Raw genomic sequence first — 17,288 nt, 5'->3', positions numbered from 1 at the left:
TTCTGTGCAATGCTCTTATGCTGCAGCCGTTGTCATAGCGCCCAAGAACTTAGCTGTTTCAAATACTCTCAGAATCAGAGACAACAGTGGAATTTTATTGAACTGAAGACAATCCTGCACCTACAGCAATGATGTAAAATCTGGAAATGTGGAGGCTGAGTAGGTTGGCATCTGATAGTTGTTAAAAGATGCACTGAAAATGGAAAAAAAAATACTTCCGTTTCTAAATAAATATGTTAGCAAAAAACTAGATTTTTTAGCATCCCATCCCAAACCAGTAGATCTGCAATGCAGCGCAGAAAGCTTCAAATTCTAAAGCACTATAACTCTTTCCAAATTCATGCCAAATCACAGCTGTTATTTGCTGAGCTGTACTTAATAAGCAAATGGAGTTAATATGGATTTTTCAGAACTTGCCCAAGAGATTATGCTTTCTTGGATAGAACAGTAAATTATACCATGTAAGCCTCAGTTGATATATAATGAATGAATTTAACCATTTGTTATTATACATTGATTGCATTTCTTTGGAAAGAAAGTTAAACTCCTAAAAATATTAACTTTTTAAGGTTGGGTCATTATTTTCCCTAGTGTGACATAAGCTTTGTGTGCAGATCACTATGAAGGGGCATGATGCAGTACATTGCTTTGATTGTTCTTTTCTTTGAGCGCATTAAGTCAAGACTTTCTTGGAAAAGTTCAGTTTTTTTTTCAGGAATAATGTAGCCTTTCCTTGGAAGTCTGCACCATTTCAGACAGAAAGTTGTTTTGAATATCCTTTTTACAAAAAGCTTACAAAAAGCTTTACAAAAAGAGTATTTTTATGTTAATTTTTGCATGTCTGAGGATTTTTTTTCTTCAGCAAAGAAACTTATTTGTCCAGTTACTTGCAAACAGCCAAGAGGTATTGTTCATCACCAATAAAACTAGATAAGAAAGCTGACATTTTCATCTCTCTCTCATGGCCCATCCTTTTATTGTCATCAAAACACAAATGGTTTAGGCTGAAAAGCTAAGCACAGTTGCATAGTTGGAAGCTTACATTTGAATAAATATAAATCCCTAGAACACCTTTTAATTTCAATGTGAATTCTTCACGGTCCCTGTAACAAAAAAAGAGCAGATTCCATCATGCTACTTTTGACATTTGGATAGTCAACATTTTTCCCCATGTTATTCCCTCCCCCCTTGTTATTGAGTTCTGATGCAAATAATGAGCTCACTGCTTTATATAAATCTCAGATTCCCCTGGACTTGAATGCATGAAAAATTCAGTAGGTGACCTCATTTTCCTGTCAGTCTTCTGTACTGTGCACTGATTTATTTTTATTTTTTAAAGCCTGAAATCTACTTCTCTTAGAGGTTGTCTCCCCTGTATCCAACATGGGTATGAAATAGTTCTTGAGAAAAAATAATTTATAAAAAAATTAAAATTTCCAATGAACACAGTCACACAGTTTAACTTTCATTATTCTAGAATAGAAAACATTGAAACAATTGTTATGATTCATAATCAGCTTAAAGAAAACACCAAAAACAAGATTTTAGCACATTTCATTTGAATTTCTTGATAGCTTCCATGGCAACAACTACAGAAGCTAGAAGCTATCTGTTTCAAAGATGGAAAGTTCTTAGAATCAGGCAAATATTGTGCATCTATTCTGTCTAGCCACAGGCCACAGATACGTGCATGTTTTTTTAAAAGAAACCTGACATTTATACTGCTTATGGTCTTTAATTCCATGTTTTAATATACTTGAATAAAAATTAAACACATATTTACATTGATTTATTCAAAATGACATTCAGTATGTATAGGCACCCCTTAAGAATTTCTTTAATAATAAATTTCTACTATTTTGTCATTGTTTTTTCATTTTGTAATATAGAACCAAAGGTAGCTATTCAGAACAATTCCCCTGGGACAGTGTCTTCTGTTTAGTAGACATATGGAGATAGTGCAAATAACAGACTGATTGATAACTCAGAGTTTATTAAAAACCTGAGCCTCCAACAAATCTTTAATATTTTTAGTATTTCAGTAAGACTAGAAGAATCCAGAATCTAATGGCTACATTCAGGATACTATAGGTTAAACACTAATAATACATCTCTTCTAGCTCCACTTTTTAATGATTACAAGAACCATGATATTTTTTTGATATTTATTTAGTTATTATTAAATTTATATACCACCCATCTCGCTATCCAAAGCGATAAATTACATAGTAGACAGGGTGTTTCAGTATAGCAGCTGACATATGATGGACAAGCTAATGGATCTGGGTTTCTACCAGTTTTGATGAACTGAATAGATTAGTGCACATACACAGAAGAAAAATCATGAGATAAAGTTCATTGGAAAGCAGAAATAAATTGATTCATAAAAATAAATATTTGAACCAAGTATAAGTATATAATGCACAATATAGTAATTAGCAAACTATATATTAAAGTCCATTTTAGCTGGGTTGCTAATAAATTCAAATACAAAAATGCAAACTTATTAAGCCTTATGTTATGGTATGATATAATGTACTGTAATTCCACACTAATATATGCACTATCTATTTTGCCATTTGAGAATGCAGCTGTTGAGGATAAAGTTGGTTGTTATATTTTATCCATGATCACCCCTTCCAATTTTGGGGCTGGTAGCTTTTATGTGTGAACTTACAGGATTCTTTGTGGTTAAGGAAATCTACTGTAAGAATAGTCTTTGTTATTATTGCAGAGATAACTGTGAAAAAGCTCTTTGAGGCGTTATAACAGAAGAATGTTTGAACAGTTGACTTCAGCCTGTTTGATGCTTCCAGGGTGTTATAACTGCGTCATCTAGCAGTGACATGAACACGATTGAATTCTCTGTTTTCTAACAACCCTTGATGTCAGATCAAAAGACCACCATTTTCCACTGAGCTTGTTCCAAAGTAGTGCTTGCCTGGATAAATGCAAAATGTCATATTCAGATGTTCAAAAGAATTCTCCCCGACAAGATTTAGGTTTTTAAATTTTGATCGAATTTGGACAGCTGATGGTGATTAGCGCTGCTGGTTTCTGAATTTCACAAGGGAAAAATTGATTAAGATGCTCTGCCCTAGGCATGTTCTGGATTAAATTAGTTGGGGAATTTCTGATGAGCAATTCTAGGTATAGCTGGTTGATCTCTTTGACACTAAATAGGCAAAAGTACTAGTACAATTAGCCAAATAGTTTCTCTCTGGCCTCAGATTTACGATATCCAGAGTAATTTTGCTAGAGAAACCAACATAATAAATATCTATTTACCAATGAATGTGATCACAGATACAAGCCCACATCTGAATGTACACTGTGATAATAAGGATGGTGAAACTCAGTACTTTCCTGTTCTTACTAAAACCATGCAATATTGAATTGAGGCACTATTTAAGGTTACCAGTCTTTGATGGAAAATGACCAGCAAGTTTATGCAATCTTAATGCAGGTTTAAGCATCATGAGCAAGTTTACAAGAGGTTTTATGGATAAATTTGTTCATAAGGATAAATTCATTCATATTCACTTAGAACTAGACACATCATATAGGGAGACACTAATAAAAAACATGGGCCAACATCTTGCATATTGGGTTCTGTTGAAACTTTCAAATTTGACAAATTGACAGTAATCCCATAATAGTAATAATAATAGTATGAGCAAAGTAAGCTTAGCCTTCTAAGAGTTGGGTTCCTCTCCTTCCTGGTTTCTTTCCCCTACTAAGGAGGAGACAATATTGTGTTCCACTTGGGCTGGAGTTTGAAAACTCCAATAAATGCAACTGATTCTAAATGCAGCTACTTGCTGTTGAGCAAGAATAATTCACCAGAAAACGTACTGCATATTGCAGGTGCTCCATTTGTTGCCAGTAAGTACAATTCAAAGTATCAATCAATAAAATCTTTATTATGGTCATATTCCAGTATAAGAAAAATAACACATAATTAGGAATTTTAAAAAAATATAAAACACATAAAGTTAAAACATTTTAAAAGCTAAACACAAAAACAAAACTATAAAAGGAGTTAAAAGACATTAATGACAGGAAAGCATAAAAGTCTGTATATGGCTAATTAATCTATCATAATGCAAACATTCTTAACGACAAGTTAAATACTCATTAAGGCTGGTTTGAGGTACAGATCAGCATCTGACTGGGATTGTGCATTCCTGGGTAGAGACTGTTCATCTGGTGAAGACTGACTCTACCAGGATTTCAGTGGGTATATTCTTAAATATGATAGCTGCTACATATTTATTCTGTTGCTGTGATTTAAAGTGTGACTTTTTTATCGCAGAATGCTATTCTTTATTACTGATATAATTCTACATTTTTAAAAGGGTCTTTCAAAGGCTATAATTGGAGAGGAATGAGATTGGTTAAATAAGCAAATAAATGCCCCATGTCACTTTCATACATTTTAGCGTTGAGATGTACACAGAAGTAGTATTCAGCAGGTTTTGACCAGTTCTGGAGAACCGGTAATGGAAATTTTGAGTAGTTCAGAGAACTGGCAAATACCACCTCTGACTGGAGATTTTACAGTATCTTTTCCCTGCCACGCCCGCCAAGCCACACCCACAGAATCGGTAGTAAAAAAATTTGAATCCTACCACTGGATGTACAAAAAATAATTACAGCCATTTATTCAATTGTAACTATGAATGCAAAAAAGATTTCAAAGGCCATCTCTCTGGCTCACTCAGCTGAAAGGAACATCCTTGGCTTTTAGGCATTTTTTGCATTATATGTGTCTGTGTGTGTTTGTGCATATAGAAAAAAGGAAGACATTACTTGCTCTAGATTCTGCTTTCCAATTTACTGCTTAACAGCCAAGATAGAACCAACGTCAAAATACTGAAATAATTAGATCTGTATAACATTAGTTTTGTATTGCCCTCATTTCCTGCTAATGTTTGATTTCTGGAAAACAAACTATTGGGACTTTGTTTTAAGCTAGACATTTTCTTTTTATAACGAATTTGAGATTGAAAGCTATTCCAGTCTTCATGATTAATAACTTATGATGAATTTAGGTCCACTTCTTTCATACTACAGGTGAAACTCGAAAAAATTAGAATATCGTGCAAAAGTTCATTTATTTCAGTAATGCAACTTAAAAGGTGAACCTAATATATAAGATAGACTCATTACATGCAAAGCAAGATAGTTCAAGCTGTGATTTGTCATAATTGAGATGATTATGGCTTACAGCTCATGAAAACCCCAAATCCACAATCTCAGAAAATTAGAATATTGTGAAAAGGTTCAATATTCTAGGCTCAAAGTGTCCCACTCTAATCAGCTCATTAAGCCATAACACCTGCAAAGGGTTCCTGAGCCTTTAAATGGTCTCTCAGTCTGGTTCAAGTAGGAATCACAATCATGGGAAAGACTGCTGACCTGACAGTTGTGCAGAAGCCATCATTGACACCCTCCATAAGGAGGGAAAGCCTCAAAAGGCAATTGCAACAGAAGTTGGATGTTCCCAAAGTGCTGTATGAAAGCACATTAATAGAAAGTTATGTGGAAGGGAAAAGTGTGGAAGAAAAAGGTGCACAAGCAACAGGGATGACCGCAGCCTGGAGAGGATTGTCAGGAAAAGGCCATTCAAAAGTGTTGGGGACTTTCACAAGGAGTGGACTGAGGCTGGAATCAGTGCATCAAGAGCCACCACACACAGACGGATCCTGGACATGTGCTTCAAATGTCGTATTCCTCTTGTCAAACGGCTCCTGAACAACAAACGTCAGAAGCGTCTTACCTGGGCTAAAGAAAAACAGAACTGGTCTGTTGCTCAGTGGTCCAAAGTCCTTTTTTCTGATGTGAGCAACTTTTGCATCTCATTTGGAAACCAAGGTCCCAGAGTCTGGAGGAAGAATGGAGACACACACACTGCAAGATGCTATAAGTCCAGTGTGAAGTTTCCACAGTCTGTGTTGATTTGGGGAGCCATGTCAACTGCTGGTGTTGGTCCACTGTGCTTCATTAAGTCCAGGGTCAACGCAACCACCAACCAGGAGATTTTGGAACACTTCATGCTTCCTTCCGCAGACGAGCTTTATGGGGATGCTGATTTCATTTTCCAGCAGGACTTGGCACCTGCCCACACTGCCAAAAGCACCAAAACCTGGTTCAATGACTGTGGGATTACTGTGCTTGATTGGCCAGCAAACTCGCCTGACCTGAACCCCATAATCTATGGGGCATTGCCAAGAGAAAGATGAGAGACATGGGACTGAACAATGCAGAAGAGCTGAAGGCCGCTATTGAAGCATCCTGGTCTTCCATAACATCTTAGCAGCGTCACAGGCTGATAGCTTCCATGCCACACCACATTGAGGCAGTAATTGCTGCAAAAGGGACCCAAACCAAGTACTGAGTACATATGCATGCTTATACTTTTCAGAGGTCTGATATTGTTCTATGTGCAATCCTTGTTTTATTGATTCCATGTAATATTCTAATTTTCTGAGATTGTGAATTTGGGGTTTTCATGAGCTGTAAGCCATCATCATAATTATGACAAATCATGGCTTGAACTATCTTGCTCTGCATGTAATGAGTCTATCTCATAGTTTCACCTTTTAAGTTGCATTACTGAAATAAATGAACTTTTGCACGATATTCTAATTTTTCGAGTTTCACCTGTAGTTCAAAGTCCTTAAAAAACCTATGTGCTTAGGTAATTCTATTTGCAATAGCAACAAGATATCTACAAACTGCCATATAATTAACTCCTGAATATTTGAATCTTTAATTACATGATCCATGTCACCTCAGTTTTGCAGCAGAAATGGATTCAATGTTTATCTTGCAACATACAAAGTCAGCCATTAACAACAGGATGTTAGTAATGTACTAAACTCCTGCTGTTATGGCTGACTTTTAATGGTACCTGAATTTATTTTCTGTTCAATTAAGGAAAAACAATCTTGCATATACATAGCTTTTGTAAGAAATAAAACTTTGAATGTCTATTGACCTCATCCCTTTCCTAAGAGGTCTGTAGGAGACGTGCATAAGTGCACCAAAGTGCCTACCGTCCCTATCCTATTGTTTCTTTTATTTTCTTACATGTATCCATGTATTCATAACTATTTTTATACTTATACCTATTATCTTGTAAGCAATTGATAAATCAAATTAATAAATAAAAAAAATGTTGAACAATGTTTCCTAAGAATGAATGGTAGTTTTAAAGTTTGTATTACAAACTTTAAAACTACCAGTAGAAGTAGTCCAAAACAGAGTTTGACCATTTACAAGTAAAGCACATATGCACATCCGTGCGCAGTTCAACTTGCACAAGTTGAGCTGTGTGTGCATGTGCACATGTGCTGGGCTGCTCCTTGTGTGGCCCTGTCCTGAATAGGCCACAGCCCAGTATGGGCCACTGCCGGGGGGCTGGTGACCCCTGTTCTATATGACTCAGAATTCAACTTCTTACAAGAAATGCATTGTTGTCAACCATCAGGTAGTCTCACCCAGCAAGGTCATTCCCGTCCAAATTGGAACCACATTATACAGGAAAATAAATCTTAAAATCTTCTGTAACCTTAAATAATAATCAGCAAATACTAATAATGTGATTCTTTTCTCTTTTGCTTGTTTTAATAAGCAACAATTTGATGTTTTTGCAACTGGTTTAATGCAACATTTCTAACACTATGCAGGCAATGTATTTAGAAGAAAGCTTCACTGAAATCTGTATGAATAATTCTGCTTAGGATGTAATGTTATCAAAGGAATATGTTATTGAAAGTTACTTCTTCGACGCAAATTGTAACCAAACTGTTTCATAAATTTCTATTTCCTGAAAAGAACCAGTATTTCAAAGCAATCTGTTCTGAATACAGGTAAGAAGGTAGGAACTGTTGTGTCCCACCAGCTGCCAATGGAACTGGCGGCAGACTTGGACAATGAGGTGGCTGGGGAGGAACGTGGGCCAGTCCTGGAGTCTGGGGAAGGCTCTGTTGGATGTTCTGCATTGGAAGCAGAGATAGGGCCAAGGTTGTCTGACATTTCCCAGTTACCGTTGGAGATAAGTGGGGAAGAAGAAAAGCTGGTTCCAGATGCGCGTATGCACAGAGGTGTCAGGAGAGAACTGAGGAACAGGAGCCAACTAGGGAATAAAGACACACTGGGATGCTGAATAGCCCCTTCCTGGGGAATAAATAGAAGCAAAAGGGGAACGGTGGTTGCAGGAGAAAATAGTTCCATATTTCTTTTGTAAAATTTGCTTATTGTGGTTCTTGCTTCACTTCTTTCTAGGAATTTACAGCTTTGCGACTGGAAGCTCTCAGCCTTGCAATTATGCAAGGACTGATAAGGTCTGTTCTTGCAATTAACCCTTGGAAGGATTATTGCCTGGACTTTTCTGTGTGTGAATGCCATGAATTCACAGTAACTAAATAAAGAGGGTTTTTTTGGGACAAGGAATCTGTTTCTTGGTTCTGCTAAGGCTTGGTCAGAACAGGAACATAGAAATAAAAATTAATACATTATATAAATTAATTCAATAGGGAGCATACTTACCCCTAGTTTTTAATATTCCCCAATGCTAAAAAATACCCAATTGTATGTATATACACATAAACACACATAAGAAATAATTTTAGCTAAAATTCTAACATGCACAGAAAACTTTTACAAAACAGTTGGAAGAACAGTATAGTTTGTATTTAAGGTATAAAAAGGAAAATAAGTCACGCTGCACCCAAAGAGAAAAAGCATATTATTTATTGGCATTAATATATCAGAGTACAAAATATAAGAAATGCATATTGCATAGTGATGTGGTAAAGTGTAATTAACAGTACCATTTCTTCACATTGTATTGTGCAAATGCAGCATTAAAGAAATAACTGTATTTACAGAGAAAAAAAAAATTAAAAAAAAATAAGAAATAATTTTAAAGCTCCAGCTTGTTCTAGTTGACCAGTCACCCTTTTGAAATTATTTTCTTTTTCTCTTCTACAACCATATATAAACTTATGTACAACACAATTCATGTTAAGTACTTAGCTGCTCAATTAAATCTTCCACAGTATACACAATAACTTTGATATCATCTTTCTCTTTCATCCGATGTTGGCCAGATTTGCGGAGAATAATATCCACATCGCCACTCACAATATTCTCTGCAACTTTCATAGAAATCTGCCATGGAACATCTTCATCCTTTAAGCCATGGATAAGTCTTACAGGACACTTAATAGGTAGTGGACTGCTCAACACACAGTGATTTTCTGCTTCCTGAATGAGTTCATATGGCACAGAGTAAAATCCTTCTTCACTGTATTTGGTTGGGAGTTTCCATTCACCCTTTTCTTCTATTTCTTTTTTTGCCTAAGATGTTAAACACGTGTAAGGTTGATATACTGGAAAGAAAGGCAAAAATGCAGGAATGGCACTCTATAAAGGATGGGTGGTAATTTTATAAATGAGTGCTTTGAGACTCACCCCCCAAGCAACCATTTTACAAAAGTACTCACAAAATCTCAAAATTATTATACTTTGGCTGAAAATGTACATTATTTACACTGCCTACTGAAGTTCCAAACAATATTCGAAATACACTGATGTACAATGCATGAAGATCCTTTAATCTGAATACTTCTTAGCATGAATAACTGAGCATGAATAACTGAAAATTTCTCTTTCTGAAAGAGGGTTCTGGTTCACATAAATTATTATTTAATATAAACTCTAGGAGACCCATTAGACCTATCACAAACCTATCTATACTTAATGTCACCTCTCAGGAACTGAAGAATTATTTATTTATATATTTGGCTGCTTATTTATTCCTCAATGTTTACAGCAAGAAAAATGCAATAAAAGCCAACGAAAACACATGCAAACCATAAAAGCAGGAAATAAACCAGAAACCAATTATTTCAGTTGTTTTTTTAAAAAACATATTCTAGAAGGATAACAATGAGGGTGCCAATCTAATCTAGAGAGGAAGCATGTACATAACATGGAAAAAAATTGCAAAAATGAATGATCCTTTTCACTTGCCTTTCACAGATTTGCCTTAAATTATGCTACTAGGAACATTAGGCTCCACCCTAATGACTTGAATGGCTCTACTGCTCTTTTAAGGCTCACAGAAACATCCCTTCTTCCAATGAAGTGTTCTATTCAAGAGCTGTGGTTGAACAGTGGTATTGCAGTCTCGAGTCTCACTTGACTCAGCCTTCCATCCTTCTGAGGTCGGTAAAATGAGGACCCAGATTGTTGAGGGCAATATGCTGACTCTGTAAACTGCTTAGAGAAGGCTGTAAAGCACTGTGAAGCAGTATATAAGTCTAAGTGCTATTGCTATTCCATGGAACCAACTTTTGCTCTGGTTTTTCAAGACAGCCGAAAGGGACATAGATAAAATGGAACTGATTTAAGAAAGAAGGCTTTTTGTTTCATTGGAGTCCACTTGTTGAAAACATAAGCAGATAATATTGCAGGTTGTGGCTCCAGAAACTATATCAAATTACATTGCATCTGAGAGTTTTATCACAAAAAATTTCCACTACTTTCTTTCTGCTCAACATTTTCTAATAAGCTTTAAATCATCATGTTTTATCTTTTATTCACTGGCTTAGATTCTTCATTGACCTCACACCAGTTCAATCCTTTGGGTCCTCAACTGACTCATACAAAACAGAAAGTAAACAATGATTGCAGTAAAATTTAATTTTGATAAGCTGAAATGAAATGAAATTTTGTAAACCCTGAAGCAGGATGAAACAACAGTTCTTGGCCTCGGTATTTTTAACTTGGTTTGTTATGATAACCCTAAGTTGGTTCAGTTAACTAAGTATTTTAAAAAAGAGCTTTTTAAAACATTACCACAAATACTTTAAATAATAAAAGACTATTACTCTTTCTAATCCTCAAGTAGAACTCATGTTTCCAGCTGACATCACAATCTATCCCAGGTCCTTGTCTAGGATTATATATTTAATAAACATTTGAATACCAGATCTATATTGGTCCTTACCTCTACAGGAAGTTGTTGAAAAGTTGATACAATATGGTCTGCAGCTACAGCTATTCCAACTAGTGCAGCTATTTTTTCTGGACGGGCAATTGCAGCATGAAGCATCAACCATCCACCCAAACTGGAACCAACTAAAATCTTAAGATAAAAATATTAATAGCACTTTTATTAAGAAATAGCTCACAGACATGTACATCAGTATAATAATGAAGCAAATTAATAAGATGATAGAACTGCCTATTAAAAATAAGTGTCATTGAACATGGAACCGTATTGATTCACAGTATTTTACATATCTCTTCTTTTTAATAAGTGAATATATAGTATGCCAGTTCACAGCACCATATAATTTTAAACTATAGTTCAAAAACCTTGCTTATTTTGACAACGTGAGCTATTTTTAAGGAGATTTTTATTATGTGCCATCAAATCATTTTTAATTCCTAGTGTCACACAGAAGAGTTGTAATAAAAAATTAAAATTAACCCAAGACTCCATGATTCGTTCTTCATGTAAGCAAAAACTGCATATATCATGATATTCATTCATCCATGCTGGCTCATTTGAAGATAAACAATAGCACAGTCATTAAACTAGAACTTGTATCCCTAAGGCTCTTATTATTTAGCATAGCTTCAAACTTTTCTGATTGTGTTCTCAAAGCAGTTTGATTTAAAAGGTAATTTTGTAGAGAAGTATTATACTAACACAATAACCATCATCAATCAAAAGTTAATTTTATTAAAGTATTTTACAAATCAAGATTATATTTGCCAGGATTTCACAGTGATCCGGGTTCAATAGAAATAAAGCAATCTGGATTGTACTAAAGTGCCTACATTCCACTATCAGCAATTCCTTAAAGCAGTGATCCCCAACCTTTTTTACGCCGCGGCCCGGTATCCCCAACCTTTTTTATGGCGCGGCCCGGTACCGACATCAGCTGGGCACCGCCATCTTGTTTTGATGAAAAAGTGCTTCCGGTGAGCTTTCTACCCGGAAAAGCTCACCGGAAGCACTTTTTCATCAAAACAAGATGGCGGCGCCCAGCAAGCCAGCGGCCCGGTAGGACTTGTTCCACGGACCGGGACTGGTCCGCAGACCGGTGGTTGGGGACCCCTGCCTTAAAGGATGTGTCTCTTCCTAAGCTTATGTAGAAGCATTGCTAAAAAGTGCTATCAGTAAGCTTAGGCAAGTTCTGAACCACCTTTTCTTTTTTAAGCATGGATAGTTGAACAGTCTTTATACCAGCTTCTCTAAAACAGCAGCTATGAATATATTCATACTTCTATTAAAAGAAAAAAACCACACACATAGTAAAAGTTGAGTAAACACTATGCTTCGTTTAAAAATAAAACTAGCCAACCTGTGGTCCCTCTGTGAGTTCATCCAGTACTGAAAGCACATCTTTCCGCCACTTTCCTAAAGTACAATCTTTTACACTGCCTTCTGAACTCCCACAGCCTCTGTAATCAAACCTGTGAAATTATTTTTTTTAAAAAAACAGAGTCCAAATAAAGTTAGGGTTTTACAAGCAGCACTCAATGGGGCTACCAAATAGTTATAATAAAGTTGTTATAATTTCTGTTCATGCAAGAATTGCAACAGAAATATTCTCAACCATTCTGATGCTTGGTATATACTTACAAGTGAAGTGCATGTCTGATTATCCTTTCACCACCGTCTCAGTACTATCAACCATATTACCTCTTGGAATATATGGTTGATATGGGGAATATGTTATTATGCAACTCCCAGTCCTAACTGGCTGAATACTTTCTTACAGTGTAGCATATGGCGTGATCTCTTTTGTCAGGGCCCTAGTTTGCACCTATGGTTTATGTTATATATACTGGAGATAATTTGACATGTAAATGCTGGATTGTCAAAACAGAAACAGTTCTGACAAGCAGATGAAGAATTTTACAAGTATAACCACTTGCTCTGGAGTAGTGTTTCTGAAACTTCTGGAGATACTCATAGATTCAGTATTAGAAGATTACATTTCATCAGTGGCCAGAAATGCTTTATATAGCTATAATGTATTTTTGGGAGATAATTACTACAATTTATGCCCTTATAATTTCTTATTTGGATGACTATGATGTGCTTCATGTTATGGTATTTTGATATTTTTGCTTTGATGTTTTTTTATATTCTATGATTTTATTATTGTTCATTACATTAATGATAGCTTCCCACTTCAACAAATTCTGGTATATCATAAAATCTAAAAATAAGTTATAAGAATGAAAGTTGACAAACAAAATAGCTTGGATTAAAAATAGGCATTAAAATACAGTGTGACAGCCCCTTCCCTGCTGCCAAACACATTGACCACACAGCCAGGTTTTAAGGGTTTTTCAGCACCTCAGGAGAGTGGATGCTATATATCTGGGGAAGTCCTATTCAAGAAGGTGGGAGCAATAACAAAGAAGGCAAGCAAAATGGTAGCAGAGAAAGCACTTGGAGTTTTCTCACTCAGTCTGAATGTATCAAATGGCAGAAACAATGCGAGATGGTCCCTTGTAAAACTAGGTCCTTGTTAAAACTAAGTCCTTTAACAGGCCCTCCCCCCCCCTTTGGCCCTTCAGCTGCTGGTCATCATAGGGAGGAGAGGCGCCCTCCCCCCTTCCAGAGCAGTTTTCTGTCGCCCTTCCCAGGCCTTCCCCACCCCCCCGCCCGCTGCGTTCACCCGTGCTCTTCCCTGCCTGCCTGTCTGGTGTTTGGCCGAACTTCTCTTTTTTACCTCAGCGAAGGCGACGGGCGGCGGAAACGCGGAGGGCCGAAAGCCCCCCCACCCCCTCTTTATTTTCTGGGCTGCTGGCGAGAGAAGGAGGGGGGACAAGGGGAGGGGGAGGCCAAGCCCCCTGAACGTTTCGCGGCGGCCTCTCCCCCCCCCCCCCCCCCCCCCCCCCCCCCCCCCCCCCCCCCCCCCGCCCTGGCAATTGACCTGCTTTGACTTCACTCTCATCATTGTTAGAGACAGTTTCCATAGAGCAGCGGTCGCCAACTGGTGGGCCGTGAGAGAATTTTGGTGGGCCGCAGAGAAATCTCACCCCCAGAGCACCCCCCAAAGCAATTAATCCAGGCTGCGCAGAAACACAAGGCTTCGCCACCCACATGGCCTGCCCACTCACTCCTTACCCAGTAAACTTGCCTGCTAAATTGCTATTTTTCCTTTTTCCAACCATCATCTGTTCTGCTGTGCCGGGAGATTTAGATTAGCTAGGAAGCAGGAAATGGTTGGATTTCTTGCTTTCTAGCAAGTCTTTAGATCTTCGGCTCTGCTTTTCAGTACAGCCGAACCTCCCTTAGGACTGAAGGTTTGCTTGCAAGCAAATTCAGTGCATACTCACGGCAAGCAAATTTGAGAGACTGAGCTAGCTGATGGCAGATAGATAGATCACTGAATGATTCTGTGAGCAACTCAATCTGCCTGCCTGCTTTGCCTGATTTTGGGTAAAAGTTGCTCTTTTTTAAAATAAAAAATGCAATAATTACATGCATGGTGTGTTGTGAGTTAATTTTATGAGTTTGCTTGCTAGCAAATTTTATGTGACAGACTGAGCTAGCCAATGGCAGATAGATAGATTTCTGAATGAATCTGTGATTCTGTGAGCAGCTCAATCTGCCTGCCTGCTTTGCCTGATTTTGGATAAAGTTGCTTTTTTATAAAAAAAATAATCAATATTTATATATTTATATTTACATGCAAGCCATGCCCAGCCAGTCACATGACCACCAAGCCACACCCACAAATTAGGCCACACCCACACAACTAGTTAGTGGTCCCTGGGATCTAAAATTATGAGTTTGGTAGTCCCTGAGGTCCAAAAGGTTGGCGACCCCTGCCATAGAGGATAGGTTTGGATAAAGAAACCCACTTAGCAGAAAATAATAATTACCAGTTCCACTTCAGAGGATTGAAAAATTCTATACTAGTTTTTGCCAATTTAATGGATTATCATGCTTGTGTTTTTAGCAGTATTATTAATTTATATATAACATTAAGATACCCGACAGACAGCGAATATAGGATTTATAAATTTAACAACAAAGCAACAATTTAGAAAGTCATATATAAATTAATTGCATATCACCAATCAACAGTAAGTTTTTTAAAAACATACCTTACAAAAGCATGACCAACTGATTTGCAGAAATCTTCTAATGCAAGCACCTTTACACCATTCATATTTGAAAAAATACCGGGCAGGAAGACAACCCCTGGATTCCTGCCTTTCAGCTTATTATAAGCGAGTTTGGGTTGATCAGACCGGTTAAGCAAACTGTGTGATGATTTCTGTTTACAACCTAACCAAAAAATAAACAAATCATTCATATTTTGATGACAGCATTAAAATAATTTTATGCAAATAAAAAGAAACTGACACTGATTAAATCCATGTATTAAGGCTGAGATTCACGACTATGGAGTCATTACATAAAGTTTGGAGAATGTTTTGGGATCCCAAACACTTTGAAATGACATGGTTGAATCTAAGAAATTTGAAAAAATGATTCTGGTTTATAACATTTTATTAATTTTATATGATGTTCAACTCCTAGTTTTACAATTTCCACCTATTTCACTCTTTCACAAATCTCCACATAGTGTATTTGTGGGAGGAAGTTCATGTGCTAATGTCTGGCTTGAAACTATTTATACATTATAAAATATATATTTAAAAAATCTTTAAAATAGAGGCAGTAAAAACTACTTAACCAGCACCCTCCCATTCATCACAGAAAAACAAAGGTTAGAGTTGCTTTGGTTCACATCCTAACAAGTCACAAAATGATCAAGTGTGGAATCTACCAAAACAACACTATGTAATAGAAGAGCTGTGAATGTCCAATAACCTTTTGCCCTAGACTAAAAGCTAACTAGCTCACAATAAAGAGGTATTCCTTTATTAAGTGAACCTGGGTTACAGATTTATTAGTCTACATAAAAACAGACACAATTCACACTTAAAACGTTTATTTATTTCAATGGTTGAGGCAAAAACAGGAATAAAAAATATGTTTTTATGAAATCATGATTTAAATTTTTAACACTTAACATGCAAAGGATGGAATTATAATTTCAGATGAGAAAATAAAAAGTGATTTGTAATAGTTTTACAATGTATTTGTAAACTATTTTCCAAGGTTGCAGGGTTTTACAGGGGAAGGGATACTGATGGTGATGTTATGATGGCTCTTTCTAATTTCAATATTTTTCCTTCCCTTCTGGAAATACAATCACTTGATCACCTTCAGCAAGTGTGACCACTATTCTGAATATTGCAGGCAAAATACATCAGAAAGCCTTTATTCAATAAACAGGCTTACAGCACTCAAAATATATGTATTACTGATGTTTGCTGTTAACAATAAAATAGCCTAGCAGGTAAGACTCAGACTTAAAATAACCGCACAACATAATTCAGCATTACTCATGTATTTGGGTAGCTTGTCTATATAATGCTTTATACACACACAAAAATAGCATTCTTTAACACGTTCAATCTTGAAGATTCTACTCAATTGAAAGGGGATTAAAAAGGAATTTAGATTCGATTGAAAGAACTTAGTAAACCAAGCTCAATATTTGGAAAAAATTCTGTTTGTGATTTTTTTCGGGAAAGCCACTATGGCAGAAGGAAAATAAGATATATTCTTTTCCACTGATGTGTAAAATGCATGTGCATTTTCGTTCAAGTGCTAATCTGCATCAATCGTATCCCAATCTTAATTACAAATTAGCGTTAAGTGGAGGCATCTCCTCCATCGCTGCCTTTTTCGGCCGGCGGGACGCAGCAGACCTCACCCACTCCGCACTTACCCAGCAACTGAGGGAAGCCTAAACCTGTCCTATGGGCGAGAGATGAACCCCATTTCTGCTTTCCCCGCGAAAATACTCTCGTAACGCCCGCTACTGCCATGTCCCTCCTGCCCGACGGCGGAACTGGCACACGCCTTTTCCTTCGGCTGCTTTGCCAGCGACAGAGCATGCGCAAAAGGGGGGGGAAAGGGACGCGTCGATTAGGCGTACGCATGCGCCAACTCTTGCTGTACAGTATAGAACAACGAAAACCGCTTCGAGTGCCTCTTTCTATAAGATACAATAGAGCCTCAAGCCTGGTTTTTCTATAGTAGCTCTTCCAAGTGAGAGATTTATACATTTACACTGATAAGTTTGTTCTTTGCAAATTTTAATGGCGGATGGGTTGTTTACGTTAGTTTTTTTTTTCTTTCCTGTTTTTTGTAATAGCTG

At 36.9% G+C, this 17,288-nt stretch overlaps 1 protein-coding gene across 1 annotated transcript; it reads right to left on the bottom strand.

Moving 5' to 3' along the window:
• Positions 1-8,744: 8,744 nt before the first annotated feature.
• ABHD10 (abhydrolase domain containing 10, depalmitoylase) lies at positions 8,745-17,030 on the bottom strand. Its single transcript, XM_026663992.2, has 5 exons — positions 16,857-17,030; positions 15,157-15,340; positions 12,390-12,501; positions 11,024-11,161; positions 8,745-9,369 (listed from the first exon to the last, which is right to left on the bottom strand). Exons 1-5 carry the CDS (start codon positions 17,023-17,025, stop codon positions 9,034-9,036), a joined length of 939 nt encoding a protein of 312 aa, XP_026519777.2. The 5' UTR covers positions 17,026-17,030; the 3' UTR covers positions 8,745-9,033.
• Positions 17,031-17,288: the final 258 nt, after the last annotated feature.

This window comes from Notechis scutatus, chromosome 5 (assembly GCF_049901735.1).
Source record: "Notechis scutatus isolate UNSWTSFEM ecotype Mainland chromosome 5, rNotScu1.2, whole genome shotgun sequence".
Classification (NCBI taxonomy): Eukaryota; Metazoa; Chordata; class Lepidosauria; order Squamata; family Elapidae; genus Notechis; species Notechis scutatus.
Note: the sequence above shows the minus strand (reverse complement) of the source record. Positions and strands in the feature narration are given on the sequence as shown.